Here is a 26,577-nt window from a genome sequence, read left to right as displayed (position 1 = left end):
GGCCTGAAGGAAACTTTATTACATCTGTGAGCATTTAACACTGGATTTTTAATAAGGGAACACACACGTTTTTCACAAGCAGCTTTGTTAACGAAGCATTTCTTGAGAAAATTTTTTTTTATCGTTACAGAAAATCTATAGATGTCTACAAGGTGTATACAGGAGTATGAATTGTGTTTTCTGGTTTGTTTTATGGTATATTTATTACAAATTAATTAGTATTTATTTGTAATAACGGAATAATTTAGCAATTTGTATTAATGAACTAATGCAGAAGCTAAAGTTGATGTGTTAAATTGTGCATTGTACATTTTCAAATGGACAATTTAAAATGCAAAAAAAAAGTCTGGAGTCCCAAAGTGTCTTGAAGTAAATGTATTTAATTTTATTCATTCACAAAAATAACCCACCCATAGTACAACATTCAACCCATCGATTACAGTGAACCAGAGGGGAAATTGATATATTGAACATAGAACAGAGAATAAGAGGCCATGTCCACACTAAAAAGGATAAATTCAAATATTTAATTTAAGTTTTATGTAGATAATTGAAATTTTCTGGTCTGCCATGCACATTGAAGACCTAAGATAATCTAAAAATTGCTTAAAGCTTTGCTATCAGCCATGCATAAAACGTTGGCCAGCAGCTCACATAATTATACATCAACATTTTTTAATTTCTTTTTAAATCTGTGGTGTGTTAACACAGTGAAATTGGAGAATTTTCTTTAAGTTCCTTTTTTGATGGTTGGGAAAAAGTGTGTAAAGGAGGCCAAAAACAAACAAAAAACCCAAGAACCAGTTTATTTGAAATTTATCTGGATTCATGTGGACATGGCCTGCAATTGTTTAACAATTCTATGAGTTCTGATTGATAATTAAAATAACAGCCTAGCTGAGACATCCCCAATAGAGTGACATAAATCTGTTGTAATGTACGATGTTTGTCCACAGTAATTCTTAGCTGCAACACAGAGCCTCATCTGTTGTCTTATCTATGCCGACAGTTGGATATCTCACTATTGATGATATTAAGAAGGCATAAATACATGCCAGTGGTTCCTTGACTGTCTGCTGATGTCACAGTGAGAAATAGTTAGTGTCACAGCATTCAGCACTAATATCACAACAAGAAGTGGCGACATCACCTTGTTAAAATGTGACATCACAGCAAATCGTGGGTGCACGAGGTAAAAATGTTTAAACTAATCAAGGCAGTGATGTCGCAAGAAGCAGCAACGCAGTGACATCACTGTTAGCAGTGGTGATGTCACACTAGACAGTGATGAAATCACCGTACACAGTCACAGTTGGGATGGTATTTATGTGTCAGTCCACAGATATCAAAGATATAGAGCAAACTACATTACAGATAAAAATGTAATTAAATGTTCTTCTAAGTTTTTGCAATGCAATTTCAGTCTTCAAAGCATCGAGACCACTGATAAAACTGGCTTAACTTATAATACCTCTTTTTTTCTTTCTGAATTTTTTTCTTTTTAACATGAGAAATATAAACCGCAGCCACTGGGAGATACTATACTGCATAGCTTCTTAGCTGTTGTATACAGCAATGGATCACAGTGAAATATGGACACACCTTACTAGTGATAGGTACAAATTTAGGCTTGAGTGACCCACTGATTCTTGATGTTTTTTTTAAAAACTGCAAGAAACAGGAAACAGCTGAATGGATGAGAATACACCTGAGTAAAATAGTTAATTATGCTGATAAAAAAAGAACAAATGCAACAGTAAAATTGGTCTGAAATAGTATGAAGTTTTTTGCTCCAGAGGCTGTTACGAGATTCTGGGACTTTTTAAGAACTATGGATGCACGTAGTTTATGAATTGGAAATCATATTTCAACCCTGGATGTCCTCTGGATGCGGCTTTGTTGTGTAGAAGCGTTTTAGAAGCAGAGTCAGTCTTTTCTTTACAAACATATTGGAAACACATTTGCAGCTCATTTCTGATCTATGTGGTAACTGATACTTTGCTGTTCTTTATTTGTTTTAATTACTGTACGCCACACACCTTCTCCTGCTTCAGACATGTCCGTTGTAAATATAGACAAATACTGTAGAGGCATTTATATACATTCCAAAGTTAAGGTCACACGTCAAGGACCTAAGCAGCTCTGGCAAAAATAGATCCTGTACGTAGAGATAGCAGTGCTGAGACAAGACTTGCCCACGAGTCACTGCGGTCACGGAACCGTTGGACACTGTATTCAACACACCAACGAGAAAGACAGCAGATTGTCTCCAACAGCCACTGGAACCTGATGCTGCCGCATCAAGAGGACATTGAGGATCAGAGACCATTTAAAAGTCTGCATAAAAAAGAACCCCCCAAAGGATCAAAGAATTTTAAAAAACCTATTCCACAGTATTAGGGTCACTTGTCATCACATATGTGATGAACAGGCTGCCATTACAAGTTATGTGCGAGTATTCTTGCCAATGCAAGCTGCAGGAGTCATGACAGCAGACACAACAGTAGAGCAGGAGTTGGAAACGATGTTGGTGGAATTGTATAGGCAGGGCAAGTGTCTGTTGTGCAGTTCAAACACAGAATATAACACCAACAGAGCTGTGTAAAATGAAACTGTGATGTACTGTGGACTACTTGTATCCATGGCGATGTTGCTGTGTACTATGTAAGCAGTAGGCACCTGGGCAGCAACAATTGCCCCTTCTGCTGAACTTGCCTTAATATGTTAATGCACTGTTGTAAGTAATGCACAAAAGAAGTTCTTAATACTGACCTCTGACTGAGATGTGTGAATTGTAATAGAAGAATGTAAGCGGGGGAAGAAAGGAACAAAGAGAAATAAAGGAAACATGGAAGAAACTGTCAGCTGGCTCTACAGCCTGTGATAGTTAATGAATTAGAGCTGGCTTCCATGCTGGGGCCAGAAACACAGTGGCATAGGTTAATACTGACTAGTTAAAGAGGGCCAACTGATTGAATAACTGACACTTACAGTAGTAATGCCTGAGTAAATGTCTGTGCAACTGACTGACTGAACGACCAGGTAACTGACTAAATGATTGATTGGCTTGTTGGCTGGAATGATAACTGATAACTGGATAGTTTACTGCCATGCTAGATAGTTTAATAGCTGACAGTGTCCTAACGGATTACCTGGCTGGCTGACCAGAGGACTTTTTAACTGAAAGGATGACTGTTTGGCAGTGCTGGATGGCTGATTAACCGATGAGATGACAAGGTAAACTGATTAAAGGGATGACTGGAAAACTGACTATAGCTATTTGGCAAATGGCAGATGGTTAAAACATACTAGGTCAAAATATATATATATATATCCGCCTCTCCTTTTCTTTGTCCACAGCTACAGTAAAAGTTCACACTTCAAACTACAAAACACGCACACTCAAATACTGTCCATAGCTCTGCACCATCTGATAATAAATCCTCTCAGAGGCCAGTATCAATGACCACAACCTGATTTTCTAAAAAAAAACCTTCAGACAAAGCTGACCTGACTGTATTGTAATACTGCTAATTCTGGTGCAATTCTTCCTCTTCCCTCAGATCACTTGTGGATCACATTGGCTGGCAAAAATCTGGGTAGGCATCATTCCATCTTAAACATCCTAAAGCACATGGAGTGGTTCTGTGTAGAGCTGAGGGCTCACTTGTTTTTGGTTTACTGGGTGAGGCTGACAGGTTCAGGTCCTTTGGTCAATGTGATGAGGAGAGGATAGTGGATGTTCTCATCGTATGCTTCCTTTCCCTCTCTCACCATCTGAAAAGCACACAACATGAAAAGTATTAACAACAAAGACTAAAAAATATTATAGAGAGAATTAAACCAACAGATTTAAAACACTAACCACATAATTAGAACATCACGTCATCCCCCCCTCCCTCTTCCCTCAATTCCTATTAAATTAAAGATGAAAATTCCCCCAAAACTACACATTTTAAATATTTTTTTTTTAAAATCAAACGTTTCTCTTATCTTATCGTTCTTCTCTGTGAACCTTTAATTTGAAAACCCTGTCAAGAAAATCATACCTCCAACATGAACAATTAGATAAAGGTAATGTGTAATTATGTAGTGCAGCTCAAAAACAGCTAATGTTGAAGACTGGCTGCTCATCAAAACTTGCATATGTATATTAAAAAATTAGGAAAACTAATAATGATGTGAAAAAAAAACTAACAACTTTAACTTTACTCCTTATGAGACATGCATTAAAAAGGTTAGGGTGAAATATTACAGCTTCCTGTAAGTCATACAGCTTATCAGGTGCTGGCACACAGGACCACAATCACATATCACCTGTACACAAATTTTTATGTATATTTATGCAGAATAATACCAATAATTTGTTAGGTACTCTCGAGATTTCACTGTCTTAGTATGTCACATGGCATCACTATGATTTGTGCATACCCCTGCACACACAAGCACTCTCACACAGCTTTGTGGGGTGCCCATGTGGTGCCCACTCAGTGCCCTTTTAAGCAGACTTGGCAGTTTGGGCATGCACCAACTAATAAGCTCGCCCAGTGTCTGGCAAAAATGATCAGAGACTTATGAAAGTGAGTTTAGTAGGTCTGCTCATGTGAGTGTGTGTGACTGTCTGTGTGTCTACATGTGTATGAGGAGACAGGGATAGGGGAGCACTGTGTGAAAAGGTTTCTTCAAAACAAACAGAAACTCAGACTGACCCCGAATTCACACCCCCGTCAGCAGCATGTAAGTGCTATGCAGGTGACCGTCCGTACCACCCAAACCCACCAATTCAAACAGTGGCTGTACGCTGCTTTTCCCAAAACAAACTGGGCTTTTTTGTGGTGCCAGTGAAAATCAAGTTGTGTGTTGCAGCTGTTTTTATTCTGTTCCATTTTTTCCTGCATCTAGAAAAATATCTAGATCAGCATGTAAGTGCTTTCAATGTTTTTGACAATATAACTAAAAGACTACAACACGTGATTTTGTTAACGTCAGCTTAGTGTCATGAAGTGAAATCATAAAACCGTGATGTCATTCATTCTTAAAAGGAGTAATTTTTACTCCTTAATTAAAGTGATTGTGGACATTTTTTTTCTGCTCTAAGATAAGCCCCTGTAGGTCTCTCTCTTTATCCAGCTGTATTAAGACACATATACTATAATACATTAACAGGACAGTAGCCTATATAGTTATAAATGCATGTGATATGCTGTACAGTTTGTGTCTACATGTGTAGTCATGGTGGAGTACAAAAAGGTAACAGGACTATGGACATTTGACATAATTTGAGAACTGAAGCTTAATTAAGGTGGGTGTTAGGGCATGTTCAGACCAACATTAGAACTGCTTTAAAAAAAAAAAGCAGATTCTTCATTCACTTCAATGAGACCACTGCAGGGCTGCCAACACAGAGGACTCCAGTGAAAAAAACAAGTACTGAAAAAAGTTGAATCTGACTGAACTTTTGCTGTAACGCAAAGTGATGTCATCAGCAACGCACAGTGTTGGCAAATCAGATACATGCAAGTTCACATGAATTACATTATTCTGCTTTTTACTTTGCGATCATCAGATGGAGAATTAAATGATTGTTGGTGCTGGCTGAAAGCAGAAATTTCCTGAAAGTTGCTTTTTATACATACAGTTGTAGTTGCAGGTTGTCGGGTATGTCAGAAGTATATAGATGTAAAACCAGAGAAAAGGGGGTTTTGAACATTTCTTGTAGATACAGTCCACAATGACACAACATCCAGAGAATAGGAAGTTTGTGTGATTTAAATGGATACCTATGAGGTGCATCTTCACATTCTCCATTGATACATCTCTCTCACATCTCACACACACACTTTTTCCCACACCTTGTCCTGAGAAAGTGTGAGATCTTCTCCAACCTCAACACCACCTCTCCTCATTCTGCATCTTTCTACTTTCTCTCCTTTTTGGTGAAAATGAACAAACTGCTCATGTCTGCCTCTCCCTTCTGTCCTTTGGTACCCTCCCCTTCTCCGCCGGTGCCCTTCATGTGTGTTATCTTCCTGTGGCCATCCCTCCAGGCACCGGCCGGTGGTTGAACCTGTGACCCCCAGAGAGAGAGAGAGAGAGAGAGAGCAGACGGCCCAGGGGGTTGTTGGGCGTGGAGGGGCAGCTGCCTGCCCCCTGTGCTAAGCCTGCTATGGGGACCACAGCCAGTATTCACATTCAAATTCTACCAGGCGGAAGGAGCAAGGAAGCGATAGATGGAAGGATGGAGGAATAGAGAGAGCGAGGGGGCTGGGGGGTGGGAGGGGGACCTTAACGCGGTGAGGGCTGAGAGCTCGCAGAGGTGAAAAGTTTAACAAGCAAAGCTGTTCCTCCTGATCGCAGGCTGCCTAATCAGCTTCATGGGTGGCTGGCTAAATCGGCTCTCAACCCGACCCCCCACCCCACCGCCCCCACAATCTTTTCTCTTTTTTTTTTCCTTTCCAAGGTGCAAGTCATTTATTTTATTGCCACTTTAGGCCCAGCTTCTGTCTCCCTCTCTCTGCTCTAATTTTGCCTCTATATGTCTCTGCTTTCCTCTTCCCCCCCCTCCCCCCCCCCCCCCCTCCATCGTTTATTCGTGCCCTGCTTGTGCACACCAGAGAGAAAGTGAACAAGGTGGAAAAAGAGAGCGAGAGAGAGAGAAAGGAGCTCTGAGACAAGGGAGGGACGGATGAACCGGATGTCTGGGGTCTCTCTCGGCAGGATTAGGAAACAGAGAATGAGGGATTGGGTGGATGGAGAGATGAGTAGAGGAAGGGATAGAAGGACAGGCTTGAATAAATAGAGAAGTGGGTCGTGATGTAGGAAATGGGAAGATAGAGGGGAGCTGAGGGAGGGAGAGTGGAGAAGGGTGAAGGAAGATATGTCAGAGGAAGAGGAGAGGGAGGGGAGGTAGCCAGGCAGCTGAGATGGGGAGAGAAAAGGAGTGAAGGAGGGAGACAGAAAGAAGGAGGCAGGGAAGAGAGTGTGAGTGCATGGACACAGTGGGGATACTATTCATGCATGTGGGAAAGACGGGGGATGTACACATGTGTGCACACACTCTCTTTGCGTGTGTGTGTGTGTGTGTGTGCGTGTGTGTGTGTGTGTGTATCTGCGTTTGAGAGAAATTAAAATTCATGACTCTCTCTTCACAACCATTTGAGTAACAAGATTAAGATGGCGGGTTAGAAAATAGCGCTGGCATTATCAGGCTGCTTGCAGTCCCTCCAGCTGCTTGCCTCTCTATTCCACAACAGTGGGGATAAGAGGATAACGCGCTAGCCCTGTCTGCCTGTCCCAGCACACGCCTTACGCACACACACACACAGTTCTTAGACACACTACCCGCTGCACATCGGACCTGCTTGCCTGCTGTCGGCAGTCCCTTGAGTGTGTTAGTGTCAGTGGGTGAAAGTGTGTGTATGTTTGGAAAACTGCAGAGCAGCGAGCTGGGGGTCTAGAGATGGTTTGTAGAGAATTGCTAGAAAACACTCCCTGCTCTCTTTTTTTTTTTCCACACACACACACACACACGCACAGAGCAAACATTAAAACCATCAGTATATTCCAAACGGGAATCAAATTTGAGACAAATCTGGCACAGAGAGGAATGCCAGGTTTCTTCACTGAAACGTTTGTTTAACGACATCCATGCCAGATGGAGGAGCTTGTGAGTCGCTATGGGAGGATGAAAAAAAGTCAACTCAAAACACACAGCCTAAATGACACATGTGGAAACTCAACCAATTAGATGATGTTGACGACCAGTTGCAGGCAGAGTTGGGACAATGGTCGTGTGACGATTTAAACAAATTGATTTGAAACATGCTGCTGGCTTGACACCAGGGTTGGGAGATAATTTCATATAATCATTCATCAACATTCAGTGTTATCACATCATGATATATGTACAGTACATTTCAGTGTCAGGACAACTTCTAATTTTCCATTGTATGTTGTGTTTTGTCCTGCACCTATACCCAACTGGAGGTGGATGTGAACACTATACAACTTGTTTTTTTTTTTGCATATATTTTCCTTTTTGTGACAGAAATGTGAAATATGAATATTGTGATAGTGATTTCAACCGTGCTTCCCCATTGAAACCCATGTCACAGCTGTTTAAACTACACTAATGTGTCCTAAACATTTTCCTATGAAAATGTTTACTCAAAAAATGGCTCTTTAAAAAAGCTCTGAGGCAATGACAGTTAAAGTTAATTTAGTTTTTTTTACATAAAGACATTTAAACCCCTTCTCGATATTATTATTTTTATTTAAATATAGGCTTTTCAGTGCCTGTTGTCTCTCAAAACTGATACACAAGCTTTTGGTGAGTCTTTGATTGTTTTAAGCCACAGTGAAAGAAAATCCATAATGTGTGCTCCACTGTAGGTTCTGATATGCATTTTGTCTTGTGTTCTGGTCCTCCCTGGTCCTGAAAGTAAATAAATATAGCTGGAGAAAGCTAATCTGTAGTGCAAATGAGTAGCAGCTGCTCATTTGGATGTGTGAGTGTGTGTGTGTGTGTGTGTGTGTGTGTGTTTGTCCATGGTGGTAGTGTATGTTTCGGTGTGATATCATCATGTAGTGTGTGTGTTTGTGTGTAATGTCTAGCCAATATGCTGTCTGAGTGATGTCTGGTTTGTGTGGGATTGTGATATAGCTTGTTTCTTAGCTGTGTGCACAGTGTGTGTGTGTGTGTGTGTGTCTAAAATGGTCAGTCAGGCACATACAAGCGCACACACACACACACACACACACTCACACACAGGGGTTGTTCAGAGTGTTCATCAGAAGATAAGCAGAGGAGACTTAATCACCTTCAGATGTGAGGGGGGCACTTCAACTTGTCCTCATATCCACACGCAGCACCTGACCCCACTGTGTATATGTATGTGTGTGTGTGTGTGTGTGTGTGTGTGTGTGTGTGTATGTGTGACAGTGTTTGTGTGACACAGATAGAAGTGTGCATTTCAAGAGTGAGCCGACTGCTCTGACAGTCCCCTTGCATGCAAAACAAATGGAAAAAAACGGCATCATTTAAGGTTAATCCTTTTTTTAATTTTTTTTTTTTATTATTTTTTTTATCCCACATCAATTTTCGTCTGAATTTCACTGTTCACATTGTAGGCACGCTGTTGTCAAGCAACTCTCCTCGCTAAAAAAGGTCTGAGTGGCAATTTTCCCAAGCGGCTGAGGTGCTGAACCATTAGGATTAATAAATGACTGTATTCTGCGGCCTTGAGGCCCAATCAATTCTCCCTGAAGCTTTTTCAAACAAAGTTGTATTTCTTTTAAATTTAAGGCAATGGCAGCATCCACTTTAATCCCATTGAGGCTTCTTCTTTCTTTCAGTCCCTCTAAACTTCTTCCTTTTTCTTTTTTCTTTCTCCTTTCTTTGCCTCTCAGTTTTTTTTTCCTTTTCTAGAATTTTGTGTCCTTTATCTAAAATGACTTCAGCTCTTCTGTTGCTGCCTACAATATGATTTCTCATCTAATGCTTGTTCACAAATCATCTTTGTTTTGGTTCAGATGTGATCTCTTTCTATATATAGTTCTCCTTTTACCTGACATGTTCTTAAATAAAGTGTTTGCTCAATTAGAGGGGAAACTAAAAAGAATATTAAACTGTATTTTGTCCGTAGTTCATTGGCGTTAGTTAATAAATTCAAGAATAAATGCAACAAATATGTTAATATTTTTAATACTAATTTAATTTGCCAAATGTTTTGGGTAATATGTGACTGGTCAATTGCCAATGTTTTTTTTTTAATGCAGGAAATGTGATGTTCTTATACTCTGCACAGAAGTCATACAGACAAGGTCAGGGGTCACTGTACTAAGGATATCGACACCAAAGATCAGGGTTCTTGTCCAATGTGTTGTCAGGTTTAGTCTATTAAAACACAGGCTGTGGTTTGGTTAATTAGTAAAAAAAAAAAAAAAAGTCAGTGCGTTCTCTATCACATTTAAAGGCATTTTTCAATATTTTACCAAGACCATGATCATCCCATAATCTTAACATAAGTTTTTTTAGTTGCCTTAAATTAACCATAAAAACATTAATCATAGTTTAGTTGCCAGGATCGGATATTGTAGGGTAAACAAATGAAACCAATGATAGTAAACATTTTGCAGATACGTTCAGAATTAACATTTTGCACTGACAGTCATATAATTTTATATCTGGATGGAATTAGGTGGTCCTAGTACAAGACAAGGTTGACTCATACTGGTAACAGACACTGCTAAACTTTCATTGGTCGCAGTGACATGTGAGGCGTGCTGCGTGGCCGACCTTCACACAGCAGGGAGAAGATGAGGCCATATGTGACGTGAGTCTTAAACCCGTCTTGAGTCAATCTCCTCTGTTAATGTGTGCTCACCCTAAATGTAGTTTAAAAGGGTCCAGAGTGACTTACATATACAGTGTGCAAGTGATTGCGTTGCTAAACTTAGTGATGGACAAACAATAGAGAAAAAGAGCGAGTGAGGCAGAGAGAGAGAGAAATTTTCCTCACTGAGGTTCAGGCCACTTTGACAGGCACTTTAATGGTCGGTCTGTCCAATTGTCCCACCAGCGTAGATGAACGTGTGTGCACCAATTTAGCCCACTCCTTGCTGTCCTGTTCTTCTGTAGCTGTGTATGTAATGGAGTTAACAGCTGGACACCACTTCTTTTAACACTGCCTACTCATGCTTTCTGTCGCTCCTTTTCTCTTTTTCACTCTCCCTTTCTCTCCTTCTCTCTCTCTCTCTCTCTCTCTCTTACAGTGCCATGTTAAAGCAGCTTGGTTTTTCTCTGGTGTCTCTCACGAAGCATCATCAAACAACAGGTTAATTGGTTAGTCTTTATTAAAGCACAGTGCACGTTATTAGAGTCCAGGTTTGTTGCTGGTTTCTTTATCAGGTAGCAACAGATTCTACATTTTTCCAAGAAAACAACTGAGCTGCGTCAAACATGTTTTCATCCTTGTCAACCTATCAGGCAGGAAAGCAGACTTTTTCAAGTGTATTTCAATACAATATTCACATGTATGTATGTAAATTGAAAGTATGATTGTATTGTGTTGTATGTAAACTGGTCACTGTAAAAGTTCAGCTGAAGCAAATTAATCAAACGCGGATTTTGTCCTCCAGTTCTTACAGTTTAGTCACATAAGATAGGAAAAGCTTGAAGGCCTGTTAGGAGAGGAATGGTTACAGCAACCAACCAACTCTGTCATGAAACATATGGCATGTCAGTATTGTATTAAGATGGACTTGAAAAAGTCTGTGAAATCATTTCAAACACATTTTTACTAATCTTGCCTTGTTCAGCTGATAGTCAGCACAAATAACCTTAAAACGTTCTTAAGAAACAACCTCAAAACCAGGAAGTTGATGATCATGTACACTGGTACTATTTTATTTATAGATATAGTCACACTTTCTTTTTAATGTGAAACTCTTATATCAGTTACATGAAAAAGTGACACCCTAAATTCATGTATGAGTGCTTTGCCTGCATACTTTAATAGCATCAGTTTGGATCATGTAGTCATCTCTCTTACCAAAACAGCGACTGATTCAAGTCTTATTTTTTTAATGAGATACAATGTTCTGAAGTCATGCTGACTGCCTGAGTGTCTTTCTATTTCTGGACACGCTTCTTACCTTTAAGTGTACATCCCAGACCTGAGCATCATACTGCTGGTGTTGAGAGACGCGGAGTCCGGCCTGCTGGGCCAGTTGACAAAACAGTCCCAGAGTTTCACCTCGCAGCGGGGCAAACACCAACGCCATGCCCTGGATAGAAAAGTTGAATAATGAATATAGCGAACGGTACATTTATGTGGTACTTCGCACATTTTTCATAACATTCATTGTTTAATTTTTACACACACAAAGAAACAGACACACAGAGGGAGTTGCCAGTATGTCTCTCTATTAGATGATAGAGGAAAAAAAAAAAATAAAGCTCCACTAATCCAATCAACCCTGGAAATGTTAACACACGCGTGTAGGTATGAATTTGTCTACTCAAGTATGTGACATGTATGCATGTGTGTGCAAGAAAGACAAAGAGCGAGCGAGAGAGAAAGAGTGTTTGTGTGTGCGCGCGCATCACAGACGTCCCGCAAATACTAAGAGGATTATCAACAGGTTCAAAGTTTCTTTGAAATCCTTCAGCTTTTAGTTTTATTTCATGTTGATCATGTTATTATTGTTTTAATTAAATGGAGCAAAGAGGGATGAACACACACACACACACACATACAGCCACAGACACACACAACATAACACACTGACACAACACAAGCTAAATGAACACAAAGGCAGTGAAAACAGCAGGATCACTCCGTTTGACAGATGATTTTTCATCTGAATATCCAGTTGTATTATTCTGCACCCCCATCATAAAAAAAGCAGCAAAAGCAAACAAACAGACAAAATTCCTCCCAGCACTAATCAGCTGATTAAGGGGATCCAGCCCACCGGATGGACCACCTTTGTCAGAAACAACAAATTAGTGCCATTAGATGGGAGAATTAATTGCTTTGTTAATTGTTTAATCATCTTAGCAAATTATTAAATATTTGGCAAAGCTTGTTGTGGCAGCGACAGTCTGATGGCCGACACTCAAATCATATTAGCCCCCGAATTATCTCCGCTGGATTAAAGAGAGAGAGACATGAAGAGAGACTTAACACACAGATGTACAACAATGGCCAGATGTCATGTCTGCCATCAGCCCGCAGCAGCTTCCGCATTCAACTGCAACCGAGACACATATTCATGTTGTAGGTGTTACTGCGCATGTCACCGTCTGAAACGTGTGTCACTGCTGACAACGACTTAAACATAATATTAACATTATCCTCTAGTCTTTCTAGTTACCTCTGCTGTTTGCAACACAGGTAATAAAGAAACTGGATTTTAAAGATCCAAATAAGAAAAAGCATATTTATACTTACCTCTAGTGGTATCTTCTGTTTAATGTGCCTTCACCCCAATACAATGGAAGTGAATGGGATTTCAGTTTCAAAGATACAACAGAAACAGTGTCCCAGTTCGGCTGGATTATCTACAGAACATGTGGTCAGCGGTTTTCTTATTTCTTCAGAAGAAAGTAGTTCCAGTGAAAACTCTGTGGATTGTCCAGAGAAATGGGGACACTGTTTCTGGAAAGAGGTGTTGAATTTTTTCAGAGACTGATATCTCTAAACCTGGGTACATTAAACCAAATCTGTCTGCACAGCTAAATAACCCTGAAGGAAAGTGACAAAATATCTGTTTATGTCATTTGGGGGAATTCACCCTTTAATAACTTTGTATTGAAAACAGTACATTTTTGACAAGCATGATTCCAGTTTGCCATTTAGAAAATATTTCTAACAAGATCCATGTTGGGATGCTTGAAGAAGAGAAACGTATTTTCCACCATTTTCTCTCAGCCAAATTCCCTCCTGTATTTCTCCTCCCTGTCCGTCTTCTCTATACCTTCATCATTCCCCCATTCCTCCCTCATCTCTCCCTTCCTCTGTCATCTCCTCCCTCCCTATCTCCTTCCCTTCAGTGCCGTTTTCACCTCTTCTTCACAAACAGACATCCTCTATACCAGCCTGGCCTCCGTACTTAAAACACACCCCACTTCCCTCAGATGAATAGAAATCTCAACCCTATCTCTTCCAGCCTTTTGCTTTTTTTCCCCCCATTTGCTTTGGCTGTCACAGCGTGGGGTCTTATCGCAAGGCCAAAAGGGAGAAGTTGCCTCGGATTTATGATTAAGGGAAGGCAGGAGAGAGAGACGGAGAGATCAGAGCGATGCATTCAAGTTGCTCATAATAAGCATTAAAGCATTACATGATATTAATCCTGTCAGACTATTAATGTGTATGGGGTTTTGGGTGAGGCCTAATTATGATTGAGAAGAGTGGGAGGTGATTTAGAGGGAGGGGATAAGCAGAGATATATACAGTAGACACACAGAGGCAAACACACACACACACATGCACACACACTTACGTTGGGGTGCAGTAATCTCCTTATAGCATCAACCAGGCTGGCTCTGTACTGGTCGAGAAACAAACTGAGAGGGAGAGGGAGAGTCAGGTTAGAATGCATTCTTACGATAGCAGCTCCAGATAAAGCAGCAGGCTATTTATTTTCTTTTGTTTACAAATAAATCCACCAACAGGAAGAAGGGGAAAAACAATTTGCATGAGTAAGATGCCCTCCTTTTTGTTTACGTCTGAGTTTCCATGTGTATTCACCTCAGCCTGTTGTCGAGGCACTGAGAAGAATGCAGATACCACCGCCTACAGTAGACACACACGCGTGTGTACTCGCACGCATACACACTTTGACTGAGACACTTCAAAGAGACGCAAAAGCACCTTGAATTTGTGGAATTAATACCTGGAGTGTGCGATTTCAGGTTAATATGAAGATATAAGAACAAAAACAATAAACACAAGGAGTAAAGAAAAAAAATCTAGCAAACGTTAACAAATAAAATGAATTGGTTATATTCTACATTAAACATCTTTGTACCGTAAGATGTATGTGTGTGTAAGAGAGAGAGTGCTGTACATGCACCTTTTTCCATATGTACAACCTCCCACAAGACATGACAACATTTAAATAATGCAGGTACCATATATCACACTGCCACTGTATTGTATTGTATTAATGATAAGTAAGTTATAACTTAATAATTAGTTTAATGCATTGATAGCAGATTATCAGGGTGATGTTGAGTGGACTGCACATGTTTGAAGACATACAGGTTAGTATGTTAGTATGTGTACTTGTTTCAGTAACTGTGAGAGTATGTGTGTGTGCAGATTTAAGTGTAGCCATGGAAAAAAGGTGTTTTAAATAGTGATAATGAGGAGAAGAGGATTGGATGATGTGAAGAGAACAGGCTCTGGTTGAAGTCACGACTATATAAGCTATAAAGGCATTTTTTAAGGGTTCAATAGGATGAACTACAGAAAGATGGAAAATAGAGAATAGAGCTTAGTCTTTTTGTACAAGTACAATAATAACATAAGGTACAGTACATGAGGATTTTTTTTATTTTCCTGAAATTATTTTCACCAAAATAAAGACTAAGCAAAAATGTTCAACTGGCAAAATGTATTTTAAAAAATGAGCCTACATCTGTATTGTTTTTATTAACTGCAGAGATGCTGCACTCTTAAATGCTTGTGAAGGCTTCAAGGATGTTGGTCACCTCAGCTTTACATTGATATATTATCTATACAGTATATGTTGGGGTGGAAACTTGACCAGCTGAGGGGGCGAGAAGGCAGAACTATCAATACACCAACTGTCTAAATACACAATAAAAAATAATGACTAAAAGACTCTATAAGTCTGAAGGAGTGTCTGTCATTGAGGATTACAAACAAATTATTGTATATGCCAGACCCTGGGTCTTGTACTATGACTGTCAATGTATTTCTCTTGTCAGGAGTCAGAAGAAATAACTTAATCGAGAGGCAAATTTAGGTAAGTCAGTCACAGTCTCTCCTCTGCTGTACATCAGCATCTAATAAATAAAATTATATGATTACACTCTGAAATAAAATATAATAGAAATAAAGTAGCAGACCAACCCAGAAACAAGGAGGTGGGAAGAAGCTTGGACAAGTGATCCCAACACATTTCTTCATTGCAGTATGAGACAAACATGTTTTAGTCATTTTAGGAATTCAAGAACAGTTTTGAGAGCTTCAATGGGAAGAAAGAAAAATGTTAGTTTTAGTAAAAGTATCAATTAAGTCTGAACAGTGACCACTTATTTCATTTATGTGTGTGATGTCATTGGCCTTGTAATTTAGACATGAAAATATAAAAGTTATAAGCAAGCCCTTTGAAAACAAGTTGATTTTACAAAACAGTATTTTAGGATTCATGTTGCAGGTGTTACTGCGCATGTCAAATGGTAGTTAATAGTTAATTAAGCATGATGTTTATCATTTTAAATGAATTGTGAAATGACAATCGCATAAACTCTAACAGTATTTAACACCAGATACACTCTAAAATGTCACCTAAAGTTTCTAATTTTATCTGTTCACTTATTGTTTATTCTTTTCCTCTTTTTTCAGTGTTCATCTTGTTTTTAAACACATCACATTGAGAGATGAAATCATTTACAAAATGTTGGAACATTCAAGGCCTTAGACAATCTGCTTTTGGTTTAAAAAAGCAGAAATTCAGATTCTAATAGAGAGTTGAAAGACTCATGGTGCAGAGAAGATGTTTCCACTGGTCGGCCTCACGACTACACTGAGATTATCGTCCCATCAACAAAAAAATCACTGAAGAGACTCAGGAGGCATGATTATATGGTGTAATTCAGAACTGACTCATTCAATTGAAATGATCAAAAAAGTAGAATCCTATATTTGGCTGAAAATTAACAAAGAGATGATTTGTACTGAGCAACATGTCTACATGTGTACAATCTACATACCACCATCAGAATCCCTCCACTACAACACAGATATTTTTTCTATTCTTGAGGGGGAAACCATTTCAAAATCATGGGAAATGTTTTGATCTGTGGGGACTTGAACGCTCAAACAGGGGAAACTTACCTGGAGCTTTGACAAGCTTACTAATACAAGTGGCACCCAGCTTTTACAGCTCTGCCGTACTCTGGGTCTATACATAGTCAACGGCAGAATACGAGAAGACTCTTTTGGTCGCTACACTTATAGTTCAGCTCTTGGCAGTAGTATAGTAGACTATGTCACTACAGATCTAGACTCAATGCCTCTCAGAGCTTTCACAGTCAGCCCCCTTTACACCCCTCTTGGACCACAGCAAGATCACAGTCTATCTGAAAAGGGCACAGTGTAACTATGGTTCAATGGTACAATCTCCCAGCTTTCATTGTTAAGGAGGAGAATGGGGGGAGAACATCATTTCTGGTAAGGTGTGTCCTTGACAAAATGTAAGGGGTGTACGTTTGTTAGCACCGTTCAAGCAACTATCTTACCTAACTACCTTAGAAATCCCCAGATGATTGGTAGGCAGGAAGATCTCCAATTGTCTGGTATCACGAGACTATAACACTACGTACTCATATAGATGGACATCAGACAGTATTGGGAAGTACCAAAAGGCACTGGAAAATCAACAAATGTATGATTTAATTGATTTATTTCTGTCTGAAATGTTTCCCCAATAATAAATTTGTTGTAAATTTTGCCGTGGACAAAATCAAATCAAGTTTTCATCACTTGGCTTTATTATCTCATTTGAAACCCTCCAAACAAAAATCTAAACAAATAAACAATAACAAATGGTTATCAAATGAAAAACATAGAGACCCAGATAACCAGAACATACAGCTTCATTAAGATGACAATACAAATACACCCTACATCCAACCAGTTCTGGGAAAAATGGAACACCCTAAACAAAAACCAGCAAGATGAACTGGTAATTCAACATGGCAGTACATGGATTAATCACTTGTGAATTGTATAGTATTATTATAAAAAAAACAATGATCAATACAATATATACACTAAATGGAAAACTCTGGAGGTGGCGATAAAAATAACCAAAACCCTCTAGATCACCCAATAACTGAACAAGAGTAGAAATCATCTAATCCCTGAAAACAAAAAGAGACTTGTGGAATTGATAGAATCCTCAACAAAATGATCAAATACTCAAACTATAAAATCAAATTGGCTATATTCAAACTATTCAATACATTTCTATGAGCTGGCGCTTTTCCAGACATCTGGAACAAAGGTTTAATAACCCCAATTCATAAATCAGGAGATAATTATGACCCAAATAACTACTGGGGGATATGTGTCACTATTAACCTTTGGAAAAATATTCTGTAACACCATTAATAAACTACTTGTCTATTTTCTTAATGACCGCAACATTCTGCATAAAAGCCAAATTGGATTCTTGCCAAATTCCCGCACAACAGACCATATATTTACCCTCCACACTTTAATTGATCAAGACTTAAACATAAAGAAAAGAAAGGTCTATGCCTGTTTGGTTGATTTCAAGCCTTTGATTCCATCTGGCATGAGGGCCTTTTCTATAGGCTAACTGAAAATAGCATTTGGGGGGAAAACATATGATTTAATTAAGGACATGTATACAAAAAGCAAACGTGCTCTAAAGATTGATGACAAACAAACAGCCTTCTTCTCTCAGGGCCGCCACAGAGAGAGCTGGCTGCCAGAGGAGGAGAGACTCTGCTCCCAGTGTGACAGAGGAGAGGTACAGACGTGTCCAAAATACCAAACTTTAAGGGAGAAACATTTCTCAAATATAACCAAAATAAATCCTGAATTTGAATCCAAAACAGACATACAGGCACTCCCCTTTTTACTGGGAGAAATCCCCAAATGTGAAATGACTGCAGCAAAATTCATCAACAACAAGTGGAAACTGAAAAATAAAAAACGAATAGTGATCTTTGTGGGGGTTGTTGTTTGTTTGTTTACTCATAAACCTGCCAAATATATTGATTTACAATAACTAAATGATTTAATTTCTTGTCATTTATCTACATCAAAACAAGACCCATTGATAAATTAATTGTGAACATAATCACTTATCATTATTATTATTATTTGTATGCACACACACAAATACATACACATAAACACAACAATATAACGCAAACACACACAACACACATAATGTATTTAGTTTGTTTCATTGATTCTTGATGCTTTGGCAATGTTGTTGTTGTGACATTCATGCCAATAAAGCAAATTTGAATTGAGCTGATACAGTCAACACGCAAAACCACAGGCCCAAATCAACTCCAATCAATGTAAACAAAATAACACCTGTCTCTGTATCCACAATGACAAATTTCAATCCATTATGTAAGTAAGTAGTGCACTGTGTGTGTGTGTGTGTTTGTGTGTGTGTGTACACCTATTATCACAGATGAGAGTGGAGTAATTTGACTAAAATGCAACAATACAGTACAGATTTGACATAATCCTGCACATCCCTCCAACTGGCCAGCGGAGTGGCAATCTGGACGTAACTTTCCAATCACAGCCTCCGACCTTTCCACATCCAAAATCCTCTGATCCCAGTGAGGAAGGAGAGCTGCATGTTACAGCCTGTCCTCTCTGTATCTGTGCCTCTTTGTCTACCAATAGAGATATGATCTTTCTGTGTATTTACCGGTTAAAAATTGTTAAATTGCCTGTTAAAAAAAATACATAACAGCTAGTTTAGCTAGCTATCTATTCTATCTATCTATTTCTATCCTCAGAATACATGGAAGAAATTTAGATTAAGACTTACCACTACCAGCTCTTAACGAAACCAGGATGTGTGTACGTACGAGTAAAGTTTATTATTCTTCTAAGGTTAGACAGAAGTGTGAAGTTTATTTGACTTGAAAGGTGAGAGGTTTGTGTTTGGTTTATTTTGCCACAGATACCAGCTCACGGGAAAAGTGACTGGTAAGGAAAACAAGGAAGTGAGCTAGTTGGGTGGAGGTGACAGCTGAAACACACATACACACACTCTGAGGGCAGGGGAAGGACAACGTGTCGTTAAGAGGGCAACAGTTAAAGTCACAGACAAAAAAAAAAAGAGCCACCGTCATTACTGATGAAATAACTACTACTAAAACATCATGACATAAGAAATAAAAACACATACTGCATGTTACATCAAGCGAGCCTTTAGGCAAAATGACAGTGAACTCAGTATAAGTGATTTGAAGTTGATGGTAGTAATGTCAGTGTAACATTTATGGACTCACAAATTGAGTGGTCTTCCCCTTTAAGGTCACCTCTGACCCCCTAGACTGTCAGAGGCCTATTGTCTCACGCTGACCCCTCCCACCCCGGACAACCCAGCAAACGCCACAGTCAAAACTGACTGAAGGTCAAGGTGCACAACATGGGCGTGTGTGTCAATTCATTGCTGCTATATTTGTCTGCTTACACACGTATGTATGTTAACATGCAGGATGTTGTCAGAGCTGCAATGGGTCAGATTGGAAACATATGACATCATCAACTAAGCTTCAGATCCCCTAGGGGATATTTAAGGGTTAAGGTGTAAGGGTATATATTCATACTGCATGCATTACTAGTATGCAATACAAGTAAAATACTGGGTTTTATGATAGATTCAGTAGCTATGATGTTATATATTTATCTGATTGAGGACTTGTGGTTCTTGTATGACCTTAAATCTAAAATGAGCCAAACAAAAACAAGTGTGGCAGCAGTATCTTTGGGGAAATTACTGAAAATAATTGTCATTATGATGATTGTTGATTATTATTATTATCTAAGTTAAGCACACTTTATTAGTACATACTTTATTTGTCAATAAATCAGTTTAAATCTATAAATTCTAATCTGAAGTTTCATTATTATCCTAAATTTTGTCAAAATCAGGTCTGACTTCCCAGATATCTTATGTATGACGTATGACAACATCATCTTAAGTGCAACAGATTGCCATTACATATTCTGACCTTCTGTCCAGGGTGTTGCTATTGTGCCAAGTCATCACATAGAGCTTTCAAAGACATGATTGTGTGTGTATGTTTCAGTAATGTGCCAAAATTCCTAATCTAATCCAATCCAGTATGACAGTCTGTTCTTAAATGAGTGTGTAAAAAAAGTGCACGCATGAACGTACAGAAGATGCTAATGACATAATACTCTACACTGCCCTGCAGAGCTAAACTGCAGTAACTACAATTGTGGTCAAAACTGAGTTATGGCTGAAAAAATGTCTGTTTTATCTTGTGACAAATTGTATAAGTTCAGTCTTGCTTTATCTTTGAATAAAAATTATGCAAAAGTTGCAGTAACTACAAAATCTAACCAAAAACCAAGACAAACCGCAGTACGTGGAGTTAATGCTTAATGGTTCACATAAAATAAGTACATCAAGCCAACTTAATAGGTTAAACCTAACTAAATAATACTTTAGGATTGCTTGACTCTTTCTTCATTTTTGATCGATTTCAACTTTTTATTAAAAAAGGTCCAATGTGTAAGATTTCACCATAATTTTAGTTTGAAACAATCAAAAATGGACTAAAAATATCAACAGAATGTGAAGAAATAACAGTTTTGACGTGATGTCAAAGACGTTGATGTATTGTGTTGCAGAGATATCTACTGAAGTTAGCACGCTGGCCAGCTAGCTCTGGACCCATTCAGCCCGTACTGTCTTGTAATACCACTTTGTGCCTGAGAGGCGACAGTGAGTCATTGTAGCATCCAGTCTGCCCTCAGTCCAACATGAGGAAGGAGAAGTAGCGCTGCCCTGAGCAGCAGTGGTGGAGATGAGCCAGGCTGAAAGCTGCTGTACTTTTCACTGACTGTCAATATGTCACTTTATTAAGTTTTAATATTTTTTCAGGTGAGAAAATAACTATTTAGATTCCCAATATGTGGTCAGTTCATCCAAATAACACCTATTTCGAAAGTTGCACTAACGTTGTTGGAGCAGCCAGCCGCCGCTGCAGATGCTGGCGAGGTGAGACATCAGCTGATCATGTCAGCTGATCCAATGAACTGCACTGAGTTGAACCAGCTTTGTAAGCTGGCATGCCAAGCCATTTGGCCTTGTAGCACATTGTAGTAAGCTGGATCGATATTGAAATATCATATCAATAAATTAGGTCTCTACTGGATAACTGTGTCGTAAAATGGCAGCAATTAATGAAAAAATGATGAAGCGTGGCAGAAAACCATTAGTTACCATTAGTTGATTACCATAAGTGAGTTCTGTGACATTTGATGATTTACACCTACCCTAGGGGCATGTGTGTAACTATTTAGTTGTTACTTAGATTTATGTTGTAACTTATCTCTGTGGTGCAACCGCTTTCTGATCTGTGCAGCTCTTTTGTAATTTACCGCTGGCTCTAATGTCTCTGTAGCATTTTGATATGTTGACAACTACACACAGATTCACTGTAAAGAGTAAGTTTTAGACTATATTCAGTGAGTGATAATGGTGGCGGGGTGATGCGTTTGGGGGGGAAGGGTGGGGGGTGGGTGATGGTTGGCGGGAGGTATGCTGCCCCCTATTTGTTTGGATCACATGGCCAAATCTCACACGTTGCACCTTTAAACATGCAAACAATAAAACAAACACAACTATAATGTAATAAGAAATCAAATTAAATTTAGATGTTCTCAGGAAGAAGACACTAAGATTATAGTTACTGCACTTTGCCTTCGCACAACCTATATATCTGTTGAAGGTAATACAAAGGTAGAATGCAATATCTGCATTTTTGAGGTCACAGGTGAAATAATTGGTCGTGGTTTTTAAGCCACTATAAAACATTTAGCTGGACAGTCAAAAAACTTTGAAGCCATTTTTCTCAGTTTCATTGTTAGCGTAGTTACTGCGGTTTGCCTTTGTAGGGCAGTATAGTACAAACAGAGAAAAATGCACACACATGCACAAATTCACATTCACACACATAAACAGGGCTTTATCTCAGTGCCCACACATGGACAGCTTTTGGAAAAGCACACATGCCAAAATCCAAGCCAAGGATTCTCTGCCACCCACATGCCCACTGCAGGAATCCCTCTGTCTGTCTCTCTCTCTCTCTCTCTCTCTCTCTCTCTCACACACACACACACACACAGATATAAGGAGCCCCACAACACCACACTTTCTCCACTACTCTGTCTTTCTCTCTGTTGATTACCGTGTCATTAATTACATGTTTCTATAATTTGTAAGACCAAAAAAAAAAAAAAGACATTAATCGTAATCCTTTCTTCTGTTTTTCTCATTCATTTCTTCAATTTCTCTTTCAGTCTTTCATCCCCTCCACTGTTTTTCTATCATCTTTTACAGCTCCACTACTCTACATCTCCTTTTTGTTTGTTCCATGATGAGGAAATGTGTCTTAGCTCTATTTGCTCAGACAGGTTAAACTGGCATGGCGAGAAGGACAAGAAGTGCATTTCAAGAGTAAGATTTAATATCAGCCACTCTGTAAAATGACTGCAAGCAGCAGTGGTAGGCCATTTTCATATTTATAACCTATGTATGACTGCTATATATGCTCTATGAAGCATACTGGTGGTTTCTTTCACTAAAGTTTATTCGATTTCAGCAGCGGTCTTTTGACATACAGTACCAGTCAAAAGTTTGAACACTTTCTCAATCAAATGCCCAAACTTTTGACTGGCACTGTAAGCATTTTTTTTTAATCAACAGCCATTGTGACTGGCCTTGATGTATAATATCCAGAGACTAGGTCTAGCAGTATATTAACCTACACTTCAGACCTTGAATACTATTTTTCACACTTGTGACATCACACAGAGAGGCAGCTCATAACATCTTGTCTAAGTGGTGCAATTTCATCACATTAAAACGTTGGTGAAGCGGTGAGGGGTACCAAATTCATACTTTAAAGGCACTTAAATAATATCACTAACGGCAAAATGCACTCCAAGACTTGCCAATTCTGCTTTTCCATTACCTTTCTATAAGGAAAGGCAGGATATCCAGTGAAGTTAGCACATAATGGACAACTGATACACAATGTTACACCAAACCCCTCTCCTCACTCCCCTCCTCTCTTCTCTCTTCTCCTCTCTCGTCCTCTCAGTGGTGGTTCCGCTGCTACCAGTAGGCGCCATAATTAATCGGAGCGAAAGCCACGTTGTTGACCTTTTCGCAGGTGATCATCACAATGACGCGCCCGTTAATCGGTCAGCCATCACTCTTCAACCACCACCACTGCAATTATCACACAATCACTCACTTACATACACCACGCAGAAAAGATGGCACCACACAGAAAAAACATCTTACAGCACACACACAAGACTAAAGCAGGCATCTCTTCTGAGAGAAATGGGAAATCTGAAGAACCTGCAATATCTAAAAATGCACATGCAATTTACTCTGTTCTCACACTATCTGCTTCTGTCTATTGCACACATATACACTACATATGCACTAGGGATGTGCAGAGAACCCAGTATTTGTATTTGTATCTGTATTTGTTGAGGCAGCAAAATTACTAGTATTTATATTTGTATTTATATTCGAATAAAAGTGGAAAGAGGCTTCAAAATCCTGTTTGTGTTTTTATTACGCTTTTAATTTTAGAAATTTTAAATGTTACAATAAGTGTTCATAAATAAACTACCTTACGAAGGAGGTCCACACACTGGGTCTCGAACTGGAGTCTCCCAGATCATAGACGACTGCACCGACTACTGAGCTAAAACTTTACTGATTTATACACCCATAACACAGAGACAGCACAGTGTGTAACATGTAGGGAAGAACTTCAAAGGCGATTATTGCTTTGCACTTTTCATTTATTGCCTAATTTTTATAACCTAATTTTGTGGAAAGGAGAAGGGGAACAACAGGTTATGGAGAATCCCTTGGGAGCACTTTGCGTGTGTCAGTAGCTCAGCTTTATCCCCACCCGGGAGTGATGTCCAAATTAGGAAATGTGCGTCATGTAGCAGGTGGATGTGACTCCCCTCGTTGAGACCTGCTGATAGACGTAACAGCGAAGTAGAGGACAGAGACTGAGATAGAGATGTAACTGACCTGTGCACTGATATTTGACATGTTTTTTTTTCTTCCCAAAAACAAATAATTTAAAAAATATTTTTATGAGACAAGTATTTGTTAAAAAAAACAAAACAAACAAAAACACTGTGCTTTGCCGAATAACGTATTAGCATTCGGGCCCACCCCTAATATACCCTAGTCCACTGTAAAATATCCTCTATTAGCTGCCTGATCTCTTTCTCTCTCTGGGTTTTGTACCTCACTATTACATGTAATGACCGTGACATTACAATAATGATAACAGCATTTGCTAATGTTGCACTTAGCACACACTCAAGCAGACAGATGCGCACGAACTGTACACAAGCTGATTTTGTTCAGTGTTTGTGAAGCTGGAAAGTATTCAAGTACTTGTGTTTCAACCAACAGCATGTCAGTCTTCCCAGCGAGCGTGTGTTTGTGTGTGCACGTGTGTGTGAGTGTGCAGGTGTGTGGTGGAGGGTAAACAGACATAAATGCTTTTTACCCACCTCTAAAAGTTTGAAACAGCTTAAAAGGAAGGAGCTGGTCCACTGTTCCATGACCAGGAAAGAGCCTCCTTACCAACACCCTGGCTTAAGCTTTCCCAGGGAGGATGAGCAGTGTGATACCCAAATAATAGCAGCACACCTTCCTGTTTATTATTTTATTTTAAAGGGATCCCCCATGCCTGTCCTTCTGTCCTTAGGAAGCATCCTGAACCTCCATTGAAGTTGGAGACATGTCAAGACAGCTCATCATATCCTGAGTCTACATCTCAGAGTGAATCTCATCCATTGCTGGCACCTCAACACCGCAGAGTTTTAGACTACCTCAGTGACCTCCAGCAGAGTAAGGCGTCCTCCGAGTCCCCAATTTCATCGTTCAACAAAATCACCAGTCAAGGTCAGCAGTTCTCCTCTGCTAAAACAATCCCTGCTTGCCCTGAGAGTCATCTAATGGTTTTCCTGGACCTTCTTGAGGCCAAATGAATGTCCAGGGTGCACAAAAAAAATCATAATGCATTTTATCCCACACAGTACAATTGAGCGATAAAAAAGATTTAATTCTTGATTGGCCACAAGATCTACATTTCAATGACAGATGGGCTAATTGTTATGTTTATGTTGCTCTATCTCTCCATTTCAATCTCCATTTCTACTCCTCCCTCCATCCGCCCTCAACTCTTTCTTTATCTTACTGTGTCTCTTTCCTTGTCAAGGCGCAATTATTTGCAATTTGCCTAAGTCATCCATTTGCTGGGACACCAAGCATGAAAACGAGGCAATTTGGTGTAAAATGGAGGCAGGCAGGCATCTGAGCATATGTATGTGTGTATGAGTGCGCGTGTGCGTGTATGTGTGTGTATGCATGTGTGGACAAGGTCCAGGCGCTGGTGGGGGGCCATGCAAGAACTGTCACGCAAAAGTGAAAATTAATGCCATGAACGCACACACACAGAGATAAAGGTATCGTTAGTGTGTGTGTGTGTGTGTACCTACCAGTCTGCACACATGACAATGTCAAAGTGACCCTCTAGTGCTGAAATGTCCGACTCACAGTCCCACCTCACCACCCTGTAACATACACATAAAACAGAGATCAAAGTTTAGTATTTGCAGCGCTGGCGACAGCAGACGGCCAGCGTTTATGAAACTGCACACAGAGCGAAAGCAGTTTGTCCGTCTTTTGTCCTTCACTGCTTCTTTTCGCTCTTTCCAACACTTTGAGCTTCTTTCTCCCTCACCCCTCTCTCTCTCTCTCTGACCCCCACTGTTTTTCTGCATCAGTAGAGACTCGGAGAAAGCATCGGGGAGGGAAGACATGTCATCTGTGAGGTAAAGACAGAGAGCTTCTGACATGACACTTGACATTTATACCATGTGAACACACACACACACACACACACACACAGAAGGGCCACCTCCATACGTATATCTCACTGTTCAATATTTCCACTGTCCTTTCTCTCCTGCTTTGTCTCTTCTAGCACAAGTTCAAATTTAAATTTGC

General features: G+C 39.5%; 1 protein-coding gene across 4 annotated transcripts in view; it reads right to left on the bottom strand.

Moving 5' to 3' along the window:
• Nucleotides 1-360: 360 nt before the first annotated feature.
• The window catches only part of camkmt (calmodulin-lysine N-methyltransferase), a 121,314-nt gene continuing 95,097 nt past the window's right edge, over nt 361-26,577 (bottom strand). For 2 of the 4 annotated variants that reach the window (XM_044372307.1, XM_044372306.1), the window contains exons 9-12: nt 26,067-26,141; nt 14,008-14,071; nt 11,656-11,787; nt 361-3,777 (exon numbers count right to left, since the gene is read on the bottom strand). In XM_044372307.1, coding sequence (XP_044228242.1) covers nt 3,679-3,777; nt 11,656-11,787; nt 14,008-14,071; nt 26,067-26,141 — 370 coding nt within the window. In that variant the 3' untranslated portion in view covers nt 361-3,678. Of the gene's footprint in view, nt 3,778-11,655; nt 11,788-14,007; nt 14,072-25,602; nt 25,980-26,066; nt 26,142-26,577 lie in introns of those variants that run through there. The other 2 variants (XM_044372308.1, XM_044372310.1) reach the window with 2 other exon arrangements.

The sequence above is a fragment of the Thunnus albacares genome, chromosome 14, assembly GCF_914725855.1.
Source record: "Thunnus albacares chromosome 14, fThuAlb1.1, whole genome shotgun sequence".
Taxonomy (NCBI): Eukaryota; Metazoa; Chordata; class Actinopteri; order Scombriformes; family Scombridae; genus Thunnus; species Thunnus albacares.
Note: the sequence above shows the minus strand (reverse complement) of the source record. Positions and strands in the feature narration are given on the sequence as shown.